Source organism: Crocodylus porosus, unplaced genomic scaffold, assembly GCF_001723895.1.
Source record: "Crocodylus porosus isolate Cpor-Errol unplaced genomic scaffold, CroPor_comp1, whole genome shotgun sequence".
NCBI lineage: Eukaryota > Metazoa > Chordata > Crocodylia > Crocodylidae > Crocodylus > Crocodylus porosus.
The window spans coordinates 53039147-53060189 of NW_017728948.1; the positions used below are offsets into that span (position 1 = coordinate 53039147).

Here is a 21043-nt window from a genome sequence, read left to right on the forward strand (position 1 = left end):
CACACACAATGTTTTTGTCATTGGTGAGAAATTGTCCCACTTACCTTTGCAAATGTACCCTACTTAGAGCTGCTATGTGGCTTCTTGGGTATATTCTTATGCCTAGATATTGCAGCACATATTTTCCTTCATTTGGGAGTTTGAAAACAGCTGGTAATCATAGTATTTATGTGTGCAAAGCTAAAATTGAACATGATTTTTTTTCAATTGTATTCAGTGTTTGTATCGGCTGTGCATCCTAACACCCAAATAACTTTTCCTCCATGGTATATAATAGTAATGGTTATTTAGGAATATGTTAGCTGTTGTATCAGATGATTAAAAATAAAAAATCTACAACTAAATAAGATGGAAAACAAATACAAACGGTGGCAATGCATGGGGGTGCATGTGTGCCCCCTGAGAGCGCTGGTGTAACCCCTGACTGGTCCTGCTTGATGCGTAGGTGATGGGCAGGGGGGGCAGGTGGGAGTGTCAGTGCCCTCCCAGCAAGCACTGGCTGATCGCTACAGCTGTTCCCAGAAGCGACCGCAACCACTCCCGGAAGCGGTGATCGGCGACAGGGGGACCCTCCCTCTTGGTCGGCGGGACTGGTCACAAGGGAGCAAGTGCCCCCCTGACTAAGGTGACACCAGTTTCCCATGAATACAGCTGTTTAATTTGGAAAAAAAATGGAAATGAGTGTACACAGCATGAATATTCCTGTATGGAAAATGTGTAATGAAAGAGTTCTTCTTGTGAAGAACATTTTTGATGATGTCTCTTATTTTAGTTCAGTTGTTTGATTTTGTTTTTAAGAACCTGGTTTAAATGGAAAATTAAACTCATTCAGTAGGTTAATGATATAATATATAATCCTCAAACAAAACAAAAGAATTTATTCGAAATGATTTAATACAAGGGTGTCAAGCTTTCCCAGCTCTATGGGCCAAATCTGGTTGTGTTGCAAGCCAGTTGCAGACCTACAACCAGTAGGATTTGGGTTAAAACAGCTATTACTTTCCAGGCTCTCCAGAGCCCTGCAGGCCAAGGAAAATGTCAGTATTTTTGACACTGTTGATTTGGTACATATGCAAGACCATGGCCAAATACAGTAATCATTTAGAAATTTTTAGCAGCTTAGCAGAGAGATCTACCCGTGTTTGTAAAAAATTTAAAACACTGAAAAAACTCCTTGAACAGATCACTTCCTGGATCATGAACAAATTTATGAGCATATTCCAGGCTGGCTTAACCAGCCACATTTCTGTTAGTTTTTTGCTGAGTAGTATGTTTCTTAGGTTATATTGTAAAGTTATTAAAAATGGTATCTCTTGAACACTTTAGGTATAAAATTGAAAAGTTTCATTTCCAATCTAGATGTAAAAACTCATCTCCTCTATTCAAGTAATAGCTGATGTAATTCTCCATAACATTTTTTTTATGTTGAAATTAATTTTTTAACTTTTCCTTCCCACTTCCCTAGAGCTCCTGTACAACACCAGTGTCATTATATTCTACTCATCTGTGTTTTTTAAATATTAAATTTATTCTAATGTGTTAGCACATAGAACTTGTACTTCAATAGTCAAACTTGTTTTCCAAACTTCCTGGTGTGGAGGCAGGAGAGTTTTTATTTTATTTTTATTTTTTTAGCAAATTCCAGAACTTCTGCTAGATTTCCAAGTAAGCATTTTTGTCTTTTTTGGTCTGTAGAATACTGAATTGATAGTAATGGAGAAGTTGTCCTAAAACTTCCCAAAGTTTTGGGGGTTTTTTGTTTTTGTTTTTTTAAACCCAGTCAGTGATTTTAGGGGTATCACTTCTTTTCCAGGCTTTTGCAGTTGCAGTTCTTGCAGCCACTGGAAGATGTGATCAGTTCCCTATAATACTTGTATTGCAGAGTTCTCAGAAAGGTTCAGTAGGGCCAAGGGGTTATCTGATAGTTGACATCCTGTTAGTTCCCTCACCATGTCTCCAACATTTTTTCCAGAACAGCTTAATCTGGCATGTCGCACCACATTTGGTAGAATCCTTCCAACTGACCACACACCCTCCAAAATTTGCCTGTTTCTATACCATGTATACATTTAATTTTAAGTGGGGTGAAATGCTACTGATATAACTTTTTTTTTTAGTAATTTTTTTTTATTACGAGTCAGCCAGGTATGAGAGAACCACTTTTCCAGTTGACCTCCCCAAACTTCTTAATTATTTATTTACTGTCTATTCTTCTAATTTTATTACTAAAAAAGAGAAAATGAGCTGTTGTATGTCACAGTGGAACTCTCCATTAGCACAAAGATATCTTGCCATTTTGAAAATCATTTGTCAGCATTCTGTTTTACAGTATTCCAAGAAATGTTCAATAAATGTCAATGAACATAGAAATGAGTAGGAAAAATATCTCTAATTCTGTGAATTAGCATATAACAAGGGGTGAAATTTCAAAGATCTTAAAATATTTTTAATTAATATCTTTTCAATATGTGCAGAACAAACTTTAACCCATATTTCTTTCTTAATTGCTATGTATAGTTAAACAAATGAATGAATTTGACAGTCTTAAATCTGCTAGTCTCAAAATAAATACCTGACAATTGTGAAAGAGTCAGATGCAGCCTAAAAACATGCCTGTGGTGACAGCACAAGAAGAAACAAAGTATTATTTTATTAGGCAGTGGCTTCTAAAGTGAGATATAAATGCATAATAATTAGTAGTGAGTAGCTTAATAATTGGTCCCTGACATATTTTGTACCTATATCTTTGGAAAAGTTCAGTTTTTGTTAATATATTTTATTGCTCATGATTTCATTTCTGGTAAAGATAGGAGTCGGTTATGTCTGTTAAGAATTTCCAAACAGAGCTAGCTGCATCACATTTTTCCTTCCTTTTGTTGATTGAAAACTAAACACATGCTGTTCACCATATGAAAAATATGGTCCTTTGCATTCAATTCCTTGGTGAATAGTGGTGGTGTGAATAAAATGACATATGAATAGCTGTTCTTTGGCTAGAGTGGAACCATTCACTGTTGCTGGATCATTCAGGTTATACAACAGTTCCACTCATGTGCATGCCTCCAACATCCATGATATTGGTTTACAGCAGGGGTGGGCAATTATTTCAGCTGGAGGGCTACTTACTGAGTTTTGATGAGCTGTCAAGTGCCACAGTGTTAGCACTGTCCCTTGACAGGTGCCCTGCCCCCTGATCACCATTTTGGGACCAGAAGTCCTGTCCCTAACTCCTGATCCTTGTCACCAGAAGGCCTTCCCCTTGCCGCCTGGAAAAGCGCAGGCTCAGGGGTGACCTGGTAGCAGCCTGTAAGTGCATAAGAGGCTTGCATCAGGATCTGGGGGGAATGTCTGTTCACCGGAGCACCCCCAGGGATGACAAGGACCAACGGTCACAACCGTCTCCAAGACTGTTTCAGGCTGGGCATAAGGAAAAACTTCTTTACTGTCCAAGCCCCCAGGGTCTGGAACAGACTGCCTCCAGAGGTGGTACAGGCACCTACTCTGAACTCTTTTAAGAAACATTTGGATGCTTATCTTGCTGGGATCCTTTGACCCTAGCTGAGTTCCTGTCCCTGGGGCAGGGGACTGGACTTGATCTTATGAGGTACCTTCCAGCCCTAATGTCTGTGAAATCTATGAAATATACTAAAAATCAAACACCTGCTCTAACATATTTCAGTTTTATTTCAAAAAATATTTTTGTCCTGATTTACATGCATTTATGTAGTATGTATCTACAGGTGATTTGCATAATATCGCAAAATAAAGGCTTACTCTTGTATATTATGTGTAGGGTGTGGTTGGGGGTTGTGTGGTGAGGGTGTGTGGATAGGTGTGGGGTTGTGGGGGTGTGAGATGTTTGGATTGCTTTGGGGTTTGTGGGGAGGTGGGTGTGGCTCTTGGGGAGGTGTGGCTGTGTGGGGGGGTAGGGAGTGGGGTTTGTGGTGCGGGTGCAGAGAAGGTGTTCTGGGAGCCACAAGTGGTGCCATAAAGTGGGGCTAGGCCACTAGCTTTATTGTTCAGGACTCCCTACACCTCGCATGCGGCTCTTGGGACTCAGCTAAAGCCATGCTCTGTGGGGGGGGAAAGGGGTGGAGCTCAGCACGATGGAGCTGGCAGCCCAGCCTCACTCCCTAGTGCCATGTGCAGCTCCTGAGCCTTCGCTGGGAAACAAGCAGTGGGGCTGAGCCAGCCTTTCTCCATTGCACGGAGCTCCCTGCCACTTCTAGCAGAGTCCCAGTTTCTGCACATGGTGGCAGGGAAGGCTGCCAGCTCCATCATTCCAGGAGCTGCACATGAACCTCGGGGAGCCCCGCACAATGGAACTGGGCTGACCAAGGCTCCATGCTTTCGCTGGATGTGGGCCCTGTGCTCCAGGCTCCAACATTCCCACTGGCCTCTGCTCTGCTCTTCTACCCAGCTGCAGCTTCCCCCACGCCTGCTGCCACCTCTCTGCCTGCTTCTTGGAGTACTGCAGTAGGGACACAAAGAGGAGCCACTGGAGGCCAGGGGAGCCAAGCAGTTCCCTAGGCAGTGGCAGCAGTGGCCCCACCCAGAAGCTGTGCACTGGTCAGGGCTGTGGATGGAGCTGGGGCCCTCCCACACACAAGATTGGGAGCAAAGCATGCTGCTCCAGCAGGAGTAGTAAGGGCTATGCCCCAGGTGGAGCACAATGGGGCAGCCATGGGCTGGGCCAGATGCAGTTAATTGGTGGGTGCCGGACCACTGACTGAATAAAATTGCCTGGTGGGCTGTATTTTGCCCGGCCTGGTCTGCAGTGTCCATGGAGCTGTCTTTGCGTTCAAGTGCTATATGAACAAAACAGGCCCAGCTTCCTTTCAGTACTTTCCTTAATGCTCAAGGCAGGAAGAGGCCTGGTGTAGTGTCTGCTTATTCTGGCTTAAATTAGATTGTAGTCATATACTCCCCCCCCACCCTTGTATAGTGTTTTATGACCAAAAAAAATTCTCTAAGACATACCCCTAATACTGGCATACAGGATGTGATGGTTGAATCAGTTGACTGAGTCTCTAGGATTTAAGCCTCCCTCTCTTGTAAAGCTACTGTCCTTGGTGAGGGGCACATCCCTGACACTTGCTAAATTGTCCAGTTCTACTGGAGTGCTTGATTAAAGTCTCATCACAGTCTCAGATAAAATAGCTGTTGAGCTTGAATAGTGGCTTCTCTACTGGTGTTCCTGTGAGCAACGCTGCTTCTGTGCACTGTCAGGCTTATTCTTTGTCAAAGAAATTGCACCTTTCAATTACCAAGTTGGTTTTTGGTATTTTATCTTGGTATCAAAGTTGTTCTCAGTACCAGGTAATCTTATTGTGACTATGTAAGCCTCATATCCTTTGCAGAACTTAGGTCAGGTAGAGGTAGTACTTTTAGAATTCAAGGGAAGCTGTTTTTATTTCCATTTGTTTTTTCTGCCAAAGAAGAAAGGGCATAGGGGTGTCCCATGGTGGGCTTTGAACTTCTTGACATATTTATCCTTCATTTCCAAATCAGGATGGTGACTTTTGGCACTGTAGTTATCTTACCTCCAGGACTGCTTTGTAGCGCTTAAACTGTGAAACACCTAAAACTTGTATGGATAAAATGAGCTTGGATTAGCAATGGAAATAAAAAGCAATAATGCAACACAAAATGCAGTGCAATAACGTAATGCAATACACTATTATATTACATTGGTGAGTCTCAGCAGGGTGACACAGCAGCCTGGGGTTTTGTGAGATCCTGCTAAGGGTGCTGTGAGGTGTATGGTAAGTGTTTGCTCTCCACCTCCTCTTCCCACCCCCAAACCATCTTGCCCTTGCATGAAGAGGTAAGCATTGTAATAAATTCATTTTTTACATGTGCTGCTTAATTCGTAAATGTTATGGAAGCAGTGCTTGAGTCTAAAAGATTGACAACTACTTCATTGGGTTATAAGAAAAGAAGAAAAAAGAAGCATAGTTTCATTATGTAATGGGGAGAAATTCTGATGTAGATGAGATTTCTTCTAGCTGTACATTTCTTCCTGATGACCAATATATAACATATACTACCACTCCAACTAAAAAGACTGGGTAAAAACAGTAACTGTGATTCTTTGAGATGTATTTTTTGTATGACTCATCCTCCGTTTTCACTTCTATGGAGTCCTTAACAGAATCCATAGAAAGAAGTAGGCCATAGTTGTGCCTACTCAACTCTGTAGGACCTGGAACAGAGGTATCAAAACTCACCTTTGGCCCCAGGCTGGAACTATGGAGCCAGCAGCTGCAGTCAGTTCATGGGGAGGCAGTGGCACAGGTTCATCTTCAGGCTGCATGGGCCTGGATCTTTGTCACCAAAGACCATGTCCACCCTTAATTCTATGGTATGTTGTTCTGGTAGGTTGCCAGACTGCTACTGGTAATCACTTCTGGTAGGTTGCCAGATTATCAGTGAGTTAGATAGAATAGTTTTGTATTCCCCCGGGACGCCCATGACCTAGAATAAGGAGTCAGGATGTGATAGGTTATACTCTTCTACGTTTGTACCAAACTACAACTGCTAGAAAGAGCAACAAAAAAGTTTTCCAAATTCAGAAAATTAATTTTGAGTAGTAAAATGGAGTATTTTGGTCCATATAGTTGTGAACTGTCAGGCTGAGTTCTTTGTAGACTGAAGAGCAAATAATTCAGGGAACTCCTATGGCTTGTGCTTATACAGGCAATCTAACTGAATGATTTGGCATTTGTATCTGTGAATGTGTGTCAACCTGTTCTTCTTAATAGGTTTGATAGGGCTCCGTTAGTCTCATTTTTACTGACCAGTAAATACAGGGCCATAGCAGAAAAAAGCAACAGAATCTAAACAGCAAAATTTCCAATTTAAAATTGCCTTTAAGTTCTGCTATTATTCTACATTTTTCAGTCTTTAAAATATTAGTTCCTAATAGCTGGATATTTAATCAATAATAGAGTATTGACTTAAGTAATTTGGTGTTATATTTCATTTTCTTTGATTTGATATCTTATAGTCTGCTCCTTTACTGCCATTATTTAAATGTTTTGTTAGAAGATTGTGCATTTCTCTTAAAACTGCATTCTCCAGTTTTTAGTTTTGGAATTTTGTACCAAAATGCAGAGTTGCTGAATTAGCGCAGCTGTAATTAAAGCGCTGCCCCCCAGCTTCTGGAGCACATGTGAAAGTTCCCGTGCCAGTTGCATCAGGTGGGGCTAGCTTAGCAGTGCCTGCAGCTGGCTGTGTACGAAGCCTTTCAGCCTCTGCTCTTCTACATGATGCCCTTGAGCCCCAGCCTGGGGACAGCTTCCTGAGCCTGCCCTGCAGGGCTAGGGAGAAAGGTGGGAGCCTTCCTGGCTGCCCAGGCCTGGGTGGTCTCTGGGCCAGGCTCTCCTTCCTCTGCCCAGGGTAGGCCCACAGGACTATTCTAAGGCTGGAGAAATGGGGCCACTCCTCTGCAGCGGGGCCCCGGGTCCTGGCAGCTGGACTCCAGGAGGGGAAGGGCCCCTTCCCTTCCTGGTGCTGCCACTGCCAGGGGCATGGCAAGCCCCTGTGCCATGTGAGGAAAACTGAAGGGACCTAGCCTTGGGAAGAACAAGACCCAGCTGGACTGAGGAGCTGGGGGATGGACCCTGGGTACTGCAGGTTGAGTCATGCTGGGCTGGGCAAGGCAGCTAGGCCCACTTCTCCCTGCCCCAGTCATATCTTTGTGGCATTTGGCACCTTTTACAGTGCCAGCCTGCAGTTTGTACCGTGCCAGCATTTGGGACACCGTGGCACCTACTCCGCTATTCTCCAGCCCAGCCTGCCAGTGAGAAGATGGGGCTGTGTCCAGGGTCACCCTGGCTCACAGGAGGGGAACCCAGGCATCTGGGGCCCTGGTGTGAAGGCATAGTTATCAAAAAATATAATAATAGCTACAACGGAAATTGCACTCAGCTGACCATAGGAATCCCAGTGGAGTCTAAGGGAGAAGACAGTCCCTTAGATATGTAGAGTCCAGACCATTTCATGGCTTATAGATAAAAAACAGCACCTTGAATTGCACCTGAAATGTTATTGGAAACCAGTGTGTTCTTGGCGACTCATCACTATCAGAAGACAGGCCAAAATGAATAGACTGAGAAACTGACCTTTCCTAGTCCTTCAGAGATACTGAAACTGTCATCCCATCTCATGTTGTGATAGTGTTGGAGTGGTGTTGTAGCTGTGTTGCTCCAGAAAATGAGAGGCAAGATTTTTTGGGGGTGATTATTTTTTAATTGGACCAGCAGAGATCTCAGACAAGCTTCTGAGCAAAAGGTGCTCATCGTCAGTACCTTTGGCCTGGAAGCTTGCCTGCAAGCTTGCCTAAGATCTCTCCCAACTCTGCAGCTAGTTCAATAAGAGATATCACCCAAATGTATCCCTTCCCATCCCATTCTCTTACTTCTATTTTAATTCTGGAAGCAATACTGCTTGAGAAGGCTGGAGTTGATACCACATTTGCTTGAAAGAATGCTACTCCCAAACCTGAGTATTGTGGAGCCGAGCATAGAAATACTTGCATTAATATCTCAAGCTATGTGTACCCAAAACTAGTTAAGGGTTTATGCTCTGTAATCCTTTGTCATATGAAATTTAGTCAATAAATGACAGATGGTCTCTAAAACCCAGGTTCAAACTGTTGGTGGAAGGGACCTTGCCAAAAAATGGAATTAAATCAATATTATAAATCATAGGATCATAGCTTTTTAATATGATACTTCACATTTTCTTTCTTTGAATATAAATGCTTTGAGTATAATTTTTTTGACATTGTCATCTGCTTAGTGTTGTAGGAAGCATTCCATTCTTAAAGAGAAATAATTGTTGTTTTTGCACATCACCAGACTTTCAAAATTTGAAGTAAATAAGGCAAACTTTTTAAATTAATTAGGTTGTGAAAAGTGAGAACTTTTTTTTTAAATTCTGTTTGTAGCTTGTCCATAACTCTTGAGGTGCTTTATTAAAGGAGACAGTATTTCAGAGAGAAGTTGAATTAAAATTGGTTTTCCAAGAAAAGTTTCTGTGTCTAAATTTAGAGCATGCATTTTAGAGTCATCGTCTTGTGTCTAGCCATTTGCACAGTTTCTTCTATATAATCTACACATTACAGACAGGTTAGTTTTTCCTTATTTTGTCTCAAAATAGAGTAGTAAAAAATTGATTGTAAACCAAAAAATTGCAAAGTATGTAGTTGTTTGAAACAGTCTGGCAAATTGCAGGTTGACCATATCCTTTTATTCTAGTTTGAGTAAACAAGATAGGTTAGTGGTGAAATAACATATGGATAATCTGCTATGGGGAAGACCTCTTAATGTTTCCCTAATTTTACATACAAGGATGCTTCTGATTATATTTAAATGAGAAATGGAAACAACACCCTTCTTCACAACAAAAAAAAAGACGCATACTTTTTTACCAGAAGGAAAATATTGCTAATACTTAAAAGTAGCTATTGGTCAAAGGTCTGATCCTACATTTGGAAAAACGGGTGTGCTTTGTTATGTGGTGACCCTACTGAGATCAGTATGATTTCATGCATGTTTGGCTTTTACACACTTAAGATGGGAGTCTAGTAACAGTCTCTTGAAATTCCATTTCATTTAGCAGCGTTATTGGTATACAACAGTTACTGTTTTCAGTATATACTGCCTTTTGCTCAAGGATGTTAAAGCGTTTTAAAAGTGGATGGTAGTATTCTGTAACTGGCTGGTAGTATTTATCTGATACACCCCTCTCAAGCTCCCTTGCAGCAAAGCCAACACATGCTCTGCTCACTTAGTGGTACAAGTGGATTATCCACTGGGATGCAACGAAGTAATAGAAAATGTATAAACAAGAAAGTTTGGGGAGATGTGTAGGCAGAACTGTATCTTCCTGTTAATTTACTTTTAATAGAATTAAATCCACTAAGTGGCTGAGTGTTTGATATTACTCCGTGTTTGGATTGATTTAGAATGGCATCTTAACTTAGAACAATTTAGAGGCAGCTTCAGAAAACCCATTTCTACATTTTGATAAGCTAAGGCAGAAAAGCATGGCTTAAATTAAATGGTTTCTCAGTCTAAGGCTAAACTAACAACCCGAGAGCATAACGCAGGTGTCCTGGCTTCTAGTACTTTGTTGTATTTGACAGTGAGTCTAGATAACGCACGCGACCAAAAATAATGGGTGATTTCATGTGATATGTGCTGCAATATCTACAGTATGTACAGTAGAGTTGGCTAACACTTTGAGTGCTTTGTTATTTACCTTGCCTGTCCTTCCTTCCATCTTCTCTAGATCATTACAGGTTCCATTTCTGCAGCCCCAACACTAAATATTCTGGATTTTGGTAGTTGCATATCGCACATGTATTTTTGTTAGCTTTTGCAGAAGTTCTGTTAAGATGCACTTTGTTTCAAAATGTTTTACTGGTGCACTTAACTGCCATATCCCTGATTTATTTTATTTTTTTAAATTAAGGACAGAAACTTATACTCCATACCTCTTTAGGGATAGAAGGAGAGGATGGAAATAGTTATGCTTTAGAGAAGGCTATGCTTCCACTTTCCTTAATACTAAAGAAACAAGAAAGCTGAGGTGGTGAAATTCAATAAATGAAGTGAATCTTTAGTATCTAGCTTTATTTGAAATTTCAAATTCCTTGTGAATTGTATATAATAGAAGATTTTATAGATGCAACTACTGTTTGCCTTTGTTTTCCTTATTCTAAGATCTGTGATAAATTCATGAGTATTACTTGGTTATTCTGTTTTGTACTGTGTTACAGGAGGTTGTCTGGTACCATAGATGTAATTGGGCAGACTATCACTATCAGCAGAGTAGAAGGAAGACGACGTGCCAATGAAAACAGCAACATACAGGTTTCATATTGTGGATTTATGCATCCTCTCACTGACCAAGAAAAGGCTTTTTCTTCTTTCATTCCAACTTCTGATTTAAAAAAGTTTATATTATATTGAATAAATGATTTAAAGAGGAATAACCAAGGGAAAAGACAAATATTTAAATTAGCATGTTGCATTTAACTCCAGTAAAATTTCTTTGCAGTGAAATCCAAACTGCATTAAAATATTTCATCTCACTTCAACATAAATAGGGACTACTTAGTAAAAAGAAACAGCGGTCCAACTTGGTCCTGATTTATGCTTCCAGAAGCCATATTGACTTGAGTCTGCATAGAATATAAACACAATTAAATGTAATAGTTGTCAGTTATATGGCAGTGTTATATTGAAAATTATACTCTTTACACTCCGCCCCCCCCCCCGGAAAAAGTAATACTGATATTATCAAGAGAGTTCTCACATTCTATTAGGTAATTTAAGAATCCTAAAAATTAACTGACTTGAAGGAATATGTGGCTTTCAATAAATAAAGGCACTTGAATAAAATTCTTTCATTGTTTGACTAGCTCTCACTATGTGTAATGAGGCATTTTGGTGCTGATAGTTCCAGACTAACTTCAAAAATCAATTTTAATTAGGTTTTTAGTATTCTGTTTCCTTCATTGTATCACTACAAGGCAGTGTTAAAGCTTTCTGGATACATTGACTGTATTTCCATATTTTATTATCTTAAGATTTACTTTTAAAGTAGTAGTTACAGTGCAGTTTTCACTGAGTTTTCTCAACACTAACTCCAATTTCATATATAATTTTGTTAAAGGAATTAAAATATATATTTTTCTTTTAAAAGTTCAATTTTAGTTCATAGAAAATTTATTTTAAAATGTTCTTTACATACATATATAAGACAGCATCTTGTGCTTATGTATATTCTCTTCCCTCATGTGATAACTGGAAAGAGAGAACAACCTATGTTCCAAAACTTCTTTATGTAGTAATTGTAACTGTAGTTTGATATTTTACAGGTTCTTTCAGAACGATCTAATGCTGAAGTAGACAATTTTACCAAGCCACCTCCATTTTTCCCTCCAGGAGCTCCACCTACTCACCTTCCACCCCCCCCATTCCTCCCACCCCCTCCAACTGTCAGTACTGCTCCACCTCTGATTCCTCCACCAGGTAAACATTTTCATAATTGAAACAAGGAAGTAATATTTCCAATACTTGTTTTTTAAATGAATTAAAATTCTTCTAAATGTCTTATTTGTAATGCTACAATTGTATTCAGAACGGTTATTCTTTGTTCACAGCTGAAGTGGGAGTGGTAGGGTGGAAGTTTTCCTATATATGTATAGATATGAAAGCGATATTTAAAATAGAAACATTTTAAATGTTGGGCCTTCCATCTCTGAAAGTCTCTCTTTAAACTTGGAGCCTTTGTGAATATTTGGCCTTTTATTACCCTTACTGAGTGGTATATTTTAAAGAGGAGTTAGACTGAAAAGAGTTTGGAAAGGTGGATGCCAAAAGAGTTGCAGAGATCGGGGAGGAAGCTCTTGAGCAGACACACAGCTGAGTAGGAAGTCACTGCAGCAGGGGAGAGGAAATCATTCTTCAGGAAAGAGACTGATTTAAAGTAGAGTAGAACTGGGAAATGCTCCTTTCCTTTCTTTCTTATCTTTCTTGCTTTTTGTCCACTGCTGAACAATTTTTCCTTCTATTCCTTTCCCTGACATTTCAGAGGACTTGCCCACCTGTCCCTTTGCTTCCTCTTCTGTTTGGTGCTTTTCTAGAAGTCTCTCTTCCAGTTCTCCTTCTGTGCTCTGGCTTTTCTTAGTCTCTCAGTGGTTTGGGACCTTTTCATGGAAGACAAAGTCAGATTCCTTTCAGGTACTATTGATCATTTTAGAACTATTCAGCATTTGTACACATGTTTGCGCTGCAGCACCAGGCGCTTTTAAAAGCACCCAGTGCTACAGCGCATCCAGTTGTATAAGCAGCGAAATGCATGTCAGCACTCAGAAAATGGTGGCAACGCACTTTTGAACTAAGACGCATCAAAGGTGTTTTAGTTCAAAAGCACACTGCCACCATTTTTTGCTCAGTGACACATATTTCACCACTTATACAACTATATGCGATGCAGTGCAATGCACGTCAGCTCGCGTGCGAATCTCCGGCCTGTCCCGGCATGAAAATATATGTGTATAAATGCCCATTAGCTCCTACTCTGGCCTGTATCAAAAAAACCTGAAACCTAGAGAATGTAGAACATTAAAATGAAATCTTTCACTTGCCCTGTTCTCGCTGTCACTCTCTCTCTCTCGCGTGGTCTGTCTTTCTCTCTCTCGCTCTGTGCGTGTGTGTGCGTGTGTGTGTGTGTGTTTAGGAAGGAGAGAGAGGACTACATAAAACTGGTATCGATATGCCCACGTAGTTTCCAGTACTGTCCTTGGGCATTGATTTTTTTTTTTTTTTTTTTTTAAGGTTAAAGACTGTGCTAACCACACTTCAATTTAAAAATGACCTTTCCATTAAAACAGGGTGACCCAAGATGTGACCCATGGTGCTTTGTCATCTGGCTCATGGGCGTTCCCATAAGTCTGGAAATTTGGTGGTGTGGCAAGTGGTAGCAGCATTAATTGCTGCAATTTTTGGAGCCACTACAACTAAACACTGCCACCTCTTGTTCTGCTGCCAAATTTATGGACCTGTGTGGAGCTCTGCCTTCTCTTTTTGGAGTGTAGAGCTCAATCATCTTTCAGGGATGGAAATTTGGTGGAAGGGTGAACAGTGGCTGCCATGGTTCCAGGAGCTGCAGCAGTTAACACTGCCGCCGCCAAATTTGAGCCCTGTGGGCAAGACTGTGATCTTCAGTCTAGGTCCAACCTCACAACCTAACCTCGTGCCATTCATTCAGCCCATTGGGCTAGGTTAGTTGGGTGCCAGAGCATTAAAATAATGCATAGTCTTTTGGAACATGTTTGAAAGTAATTATTTTCATTATTGTGATGGGGAAGAGAAAAAAGAATAAGTGTTGCATAAAATAAAATTGAAGCTGACCTCCCTTTTTGCCTACTAAGAAGTAAGATGATTCATATAGGTATACTGTAATGTTTTTTATAAAACCCTTCATCTTCATCAAGATTAAACATTAAATGAAATAAACACATGTTACAGATCCATCAGGCAGGTTTGGCTTTAGTCTTATGTTTTACAGACAGGTTTATGACATGCACTTGCTCAGAAAGTCTCCTTCAACATCCTCTCCTGCTTTGAGTAAATTTGAAAATAACCATTAAGAGCTGTGGCTTTGGTTCCTTCAGGCCTGTGTTTTAATTGTGCTGCTGCCAGTTCTTTATCTTCAAAGCTGTTACTAAAATAGAATTTGCCATCCCTCCTAGGTTCAGTGGAAAAATCCCACCGTTGTTACCTAATATTAAACTGGGACTACTTGCCAGAAATTTTAAGTATTCCAAATATAAAACATCCTCCAGAAGCTCTTTGAAAAAGGATCTTGCTTTGAAGTTCTGTCTCTTGTACTTTATTCACTTATGCTCCTGTGATGCAAATGTCTTTTGAGGAAGTAGTACTGGTGTTGTTCAAAAGACTGAACCTGGAAAGCTGTGATATACTCTAAGAAAAAGTTATCTAATTGGCTGTGGCAAAAGATGTTTCTTTAAGTGCTGGGCTAATTCAAATCTAATGGGGAAAATTATGGGTACTATATGATAAAGATTTTTAAGTTTATTTCCTTTTTCATTTTAATATTGCATGTAAAAAGTTGTGCTTTTATGTACTTAACAGTTTTTAAAATATTTTTGAATTCTTTCATTATCATTCAAGCAGACCACATAATTTTACACTATTTCTGAATATTAAAAAGATCACATTATGGCACTGTTCTCTAGTGACAAAGCACATTGAATACTGTATTTTCTCATATACCACATGTCCCCAAAGACGGACGCCTTGTTTTTTGGAAAGACAGAATGAAGAAAAAAGGATTTTTTCCAGAGTTATGGCCTCACAGAGCGGGGACAGAAACTAATGTTCAGCTCACTCACCTTCCCTTTCCTGCTCAGGCAAAAGGTACATGTTTATCCTATTGTAGCTGAATTGTCAGCAATTCTTGGATGCTCAGCTGAAATTATAGCTGCTGTTGAAGACTGGGCTCCATAGGCAGATCTAAAAGTTTTTGAAAAGAGCAAAAAGCTATCTACAGGGCTATAAAACAGGAGAATAAAGACTGGGATTAGCTAACAGACAACAAAATTGCCAAAGAAAAGATAGCTCAATAAATGGAATGAGGACTGTTGGAGAGAGTACTGTTAACACTTATTAGCAGCAGTCAGGTAGATTATAATGATCCATTAATTCAGTGGACTTGCTTAGTGATACCTAAATAGAATTGCCACTGAGGCTGCTGGGCACTTGGTTTTAAACGTTGGGTAGAGCAGAAATTAAAGTGGGGTGCTGCTGCACCCTGGTAGCACCCCTCTCCCAGTCTGCCTCCTTGACTCTGCCCCTTCCTCTATGCTTTGCTGGAGGGAAGAGGGGGAAAGAAGCATCAACCACCTTATGACATGACATCTCCATCTTTCTGTTCCTGCCAAAAACTCAGCTTTGTCACTTAAGGCATGCATCCCAATTTTGGAAGGCTAGTTTTTGAGGGAAAGGTATATCTGGATTGTGGTACTTGACAGGCTTGAGCTGAGTGGGTGAATTAAAGGCAGTATTCTTGAACAGAATATTGTGAGTACAGGTATTCCTATGCTACAGAGTGTTCTTAGCAGGGTGACTTAACGAGGGTTGAAATACTGTGTTGCCGTGTTGCCTCTGGTATGAGAGCTGGTTTGGGTATCTCTGTGCAGAACTGTATTGTGACATGTACCCAACATTAGGTCATGTATATGGATATGTCCAGCCTGTGTATTCCAAAAGAACAAGTCAGTGCTTCAAAGCTGTCCTCTCTCAAAAGAAATCCTCGGCTGAAGATTTTGCCTTAAGGGTATTTTCCATATATTGAATTAATCAGAAGTGTACAACTGGAGAATGATCTTCCTGATTGTTATATTATATATTTTTAACACATATCTCATTGTGGGAAAGATCTTTCTACCAATTTCCTGCTACGGTGAAATAGGGATGAATTTCTATCTACTGCCATGTCTGTTCAGTGAAATATCTTAAGTGAAGTAGTCTTTAACCAATGACACTTCCTTTCTTTATGTTAACAATCTGAAAGGTGATGTTTAATATCATAAATACTGAAAAGATCTAAATTGATTTTTATTAACTTTTCCAGCTTTGGCAATCAATTCAAATATCAGTATGTCTAATTTTAGTATTCTTTATTTACAGATATAAAAGGTTAATTTAATAAAACCTTAGGATTTTTAGTATGACTCTGTAGAGTGTATGTCTAAAAGGGGAAGGAAGTCTTTTTGACTTTGTCTTAAGTGCAGCATTTTAAATTTATGTATTTTCTTGATTATATAACTTAAACCTATGGGACTTCTTTTTTTCCTAAAAAGTGTTTCCTGATGGTTTTTATAGCTAAAATACTGTATTCTGTAGTGGGGGGGGGGGGGGACCTGATATTTTCCTGAAACTTAACAGAATGCACTGTTCAAGTGCAGTAATTGTCAATGATGTGGAAATTTGAACATAACTACAAATGTTAAGGTGAAGAGATTAATCATATAAGTCAGAAAATTCTGGAAGTTAAGATTGCTGGAGGGTCCTGTCTATGAGACGTTGCTGTTTCTGTAGACTTTATGTTATAGGTTCATAAAGCCTGCTATATTTAAGTTTACATTTAACCAAGAAAAGTAAAAATAGATATGTTCTCTGTATGTAACATACAGAGTTAGTATTGCCATTCCTTTTTATCACTTGAATTTTCTTACTCATTTCTATATTTTATCTCTTAGTGTTATACTAATATTGTCTAGCTTTATATGATTTTGTGGATTCCTAATAAGGGTGAGTGTAGAAAAAACACTAGTCCATTTATACGGTGTAGCTCTTCCAATTTCATTAGCCGATCTTGACAGTCTTTATCTCTGAAACTGAGTTGATACAATTTATTTCATATAAATGAACTAGTAAAGTAGTATTGTTAAGCATACTTGTGTTGCAAAGGCTCATGTAAATTGTTCTGGATGATCACTTATGCTGCTAGAGTGAATGCCTTTCTAGAAGCACAGTAGGGTCCAGTTTACACTATTTTAGCTAATTTAACTTCTGAATTCTCTGACTGTTCTGGTACTTTTTAAATCTTCAATTTGGATTTATTTGTACATACATGAGAAGGATGGGACATTATTTTAAAACAAATGTTTGGTGTATGGATTATTTGGATAATTGTTCAGTTCAGTTTTTGAAATAGCTGTTGATGGAAAATGCATATTTTAAATTATCCCTAATTTCTTCAGTTTTTGTTTTTTTGAGACTGTCCTTACTGTGTTAAGAATATTCACATCTGGAGTCTTGTAACAGTCTAACAAATTATTAGCAGATGTTTTCATATTGTAGTTGAGTATTTCAGACTTTGTGTTTTTATAATTCAAGGAACTTTCTTTAAATCCACTCATATTGAAATAACAAATCATCATCTTTCAAGCAGAACATTATATTCTGTTTTTAGCTATATTTTAGACATTGGTTTTTGTTTTAAGCCAAGTATTAACTACACTGTCTTGCCTGTGGACTGTATTCAAGCAGTTCTTTAATACATTCAGCAAGGACATGCAGGCTAAAGTTTTTGAATGTGGGTACCTGTAGTTGGACCCTTTATTTTTAGACACCTAAGGATAGTGAATTGACATTCAGATATGGTGAGTACCCCTAACTCCTGCTGAAAGATATGTGGATTAGCTTGTTGATCTCAGTTAGAGGCATGAACTTTTAGACACTAAGTTTGAAAATTTTGACCTTAATATCTTAAGCTGTGGTACTGCAAAAAGTCCTCCCTTTTAAACCTATAGAAATACTCTCACAAGTAAAGAGAGGTAGTTAGCTATGTTTATCTGTAGTCAAGCAGAGGGCAGGATATAAGATGCACCTTGCAGACTAACTGAATTAGAGATGCATAAGCTTTTGTAAGCAAGAACTCACTTCATTAGAGAGCATTTCATGAAATCACAAACAGTCTGAAATATTCAATATTTACCCCATGAGTAAGTGAGGTTTGCAGAATAAGGTGCTATGGCCTGATCCAAAGCCCATTGAAGTCAATGGAAATCATTCTATTGAATTCAATGGACTTTAGATTGGAGCACAACCAGAGTAATGTATTTGGTTGTAACTTAAGTTAGTTTTATGGGACATTTTAGTGTACATAATTAAACTTTGCTCCCAAAAATCATAATTTCTTAATGCATTTTGAAAGCACAGAAACAGAACAAGTAATTTCTGCATGTGGCTGCTTTAGAGCAGTGTTTCTCAACCAGTGGGATGCGAAGGTTGTGTAGGTGGGACTTCAACTCATTGCCTGATTGAATCAGTTGTTTGCACTTCAAATAGATGAATCAACAGATATCTCGAACAGTGCAATTTTGTGGAGTTTTGTTGTTATCATGGTGGGACCAGGGTTTTTTTTGACGAAATGGTTGGTAGGACATAAGGTGGAAAAGGTTGAGAACCATTACTTTAGATGGAACATGCTTACTAGTTGGCTGTAAAAGGAAAATGTTGATTTTAATTTTTTAACCATGCAGAATTAATAGATGTAGAATAGTATGACATTAGTTGGAGACTTCATAGAACTACTGCCTGCCTGCTGAAGTTAGTCAGTTCTTTCAACCCTAAGCATTAAAATTCCATGATTCAACTACTCTTCTCCCTCCAAAAATCATGAGACTTAAATTTGTGCATTGTTGGAGGATTATTTGGGTTTTTTTATTTTTGTAATTTATTAAGTGCACTTGAGGCTTAGTTTTAAAAAAAAAAATTAACCTTGTTGTCAAGATTCATACTGGATTTTGGTTTTGTTGTTTTGATGGAATCTATAGCAATATCTCTTCCTATTCTGAGGGCATGGAAATGAGGTACTAATGCCTCTGTTTGTAAATGATGTGATGACATAATATTTACTGTATTTCCAGATAATGAACTCTAGTTATTACTAAAAATAGATTAGTTTTCCATCTTTTTGTTTTTTTTTTTAGGTATACCAATAACTGTGCCACCACCAGGTAAATTTATTTAGATGTTTTCTGAAATTTTATTAAGAAATGTAGAGCTTGAATGTAGAACACAAAGTTGCCTATGTTCCTTGTTTTTATCAGTAGGTAAGTATATAAATACAGTGCTGTACATGAAGCTGTAGGCCCAGTTGGTTTTTGGCAAGATAGATGTGGAATAGTTATAATATTCTTGAATATTCTGTATGTCAGTTACTTAAAATAGTTCATATTTTGCTATTTCCCCCCAACCCTTTCCTTTGCAAAGAAAAGATTTGTTTTAACAGCCAATTTGTGACGTTTTCCAATTTAATATTACAGGCTTTCCACCCCCTCCTGGAGGTCCACCACCTTCCCTTATACCAACAATAGAAAGGTAACCTTTTTTTTGAATTTTCTCATAAAACAAAATATCTCTCTCAACTTTCTTAACCATAAAGTTATAGTTATTTTAAGCATTTGTACAATATCCAAAGCTTTTATGTTGTTTATGTATAAAAGGCTTGTTTTTATTTTTTTTCCCCTCATCGGTGTTATACTCTAAATATCAGGTTTTAATACAGTTTATATAGTTATGTATAAAATACTTCACTGTCAATAGAACTATCAAAGTATATTGGTGCCAATATACTACATCAAGCAGCTATTTCATTAGTTGATATAATGATTATTCAAAGATTCTCAAGTTCCCCAAAGGGTTACCCAAATTAATCTTACCACTTTTTTTCCAAAACAAAATATGTATGACAAAAAGGCAGTCAAATTCAGGCCATCAAAGGCTAGAAAGTTCCTTAATTAAGCTGCAACACAATATGATGTCATAGTATTTCACAACCATCCTTTGATGAAGTAAGATGTAGTCTCCATGTTATATCTGAGACGCAATGATTTTGGCCTTAACCACTGAATCTGTTAATTTTGGGTGCTGACTAGAACCTGACTAGATACTAGGATCTGATTTTTTCAGAGCACTTAACATTCTTGTAGCACTTTATATTATATTTAAAACTTTTAGTGACTTCAGTAGCAGTTGAGTGTTCATCAGTTCTGCAGATGAGGTGCACACAGGAGCTACCTGTGACAAATCTGTTACATAAGAAGTGTTGTTGAGATGCAACATTAGGATCCATTCCTTCAGAGAAAGGTTTAGCTACTAAACCACAGAACCACCCCTTCTTTTCCTTTTCTCCCTTGCCCCTTTTACTGCCTAACTTCTGTAACAAGTGTGGTGGGGTCAGGCATACAACAGCTGAATAATAGCAAACTTTGATTAATTCCTCATGTACAGAATATTGCAAGAGTTTGTGAAAATAATAGTAAGCATTCAATTACATGAAACTATATTAGCCTTCACTGAGCATTTTAGTCCATAAACAGTACCTCTGCTATATGAATTAATAGGTCAGTTGCTAGCAGTTTATAGAATTATCTACTAGGTGGCCTAGCCACTAGAGTGCAATACTTTGTAATTGGTTTAAAAAAGGATGTGGGATGGGACCTAGAACTCGTGAGCTCTGCTCTGGAATTTTGAGAGGTGTATTCTTTAGTGGATAGTCTTCTGCTCTGTCTCTTCCAGCCCTATTATACTCCCATGAACATCAAGTTTACATCTCAAGTCTACCATTGTTCTCTACTCTCTTAAAGTGCTCCTATGCACACGTCTACACATGAGCCCGTGTCATGAGCAAATTGAATCCGACAGGAGCAGCAGCCAAGGAAGCTCCAGGTTTCCCCAGGCGCCAGTCCTGGCAGGGGATATGGGGGCTTAGCCCTGAGCTCTGGAGAGCAGAAGAAGCTATCCTGGCTCAGTGGGTAGGTCTATCCCAGCTGAGAGAGATGGGGCTGGCCCCAAGCCCCGGGAGGGCAGGGGGAGCTGTCCTGGTTACAGGTACTTGAAAATGGTGCATTAGACTAATATACTGTGCAGTAATTGCTGCACACATATAGATGGTGATGTTTTACTGCGCATAAGATTAATCTAATGCA

General features: G+C 39.0%; 1 protein-coding gene across 1 annotated transcript in view; it reads left to right on the top strand.

Moving 5' to 3' along the window:
• FIP1L1 (factor interacting with PAPOLA and CPSF1) overlaps positions 1 to 21043 on the top strand; it is a 77641-nt gene that overhangs the window by 31792 nt on the left and 24806 nt on the right. The window contains exons 11-16 of the mRNA XM_019552617.1: positions 10790 to 10883; positions 11894 to 12047; positions 14832 to 14960; positions 16177 to 16200; positions 19043 to 19069; positions 19379 to 19433. Coding sequence (XP_019408162.1) covers positions 10790 to 10883; positions 11894 to 12047; positions 14832 to 14960; positions 16177 to 16200; positions 19043 to 19069; positions 19379 to 19433 — 483 coding nt within the window. The remainder of the gene's footprint in view (positions 1 to 10789; positions 10884 to 11893; positions 12048 to 14831; positions 14961 to 16176; positions 16201 to 19042; positions 19070 to 19378; positions 19434 to 21043) is intronic.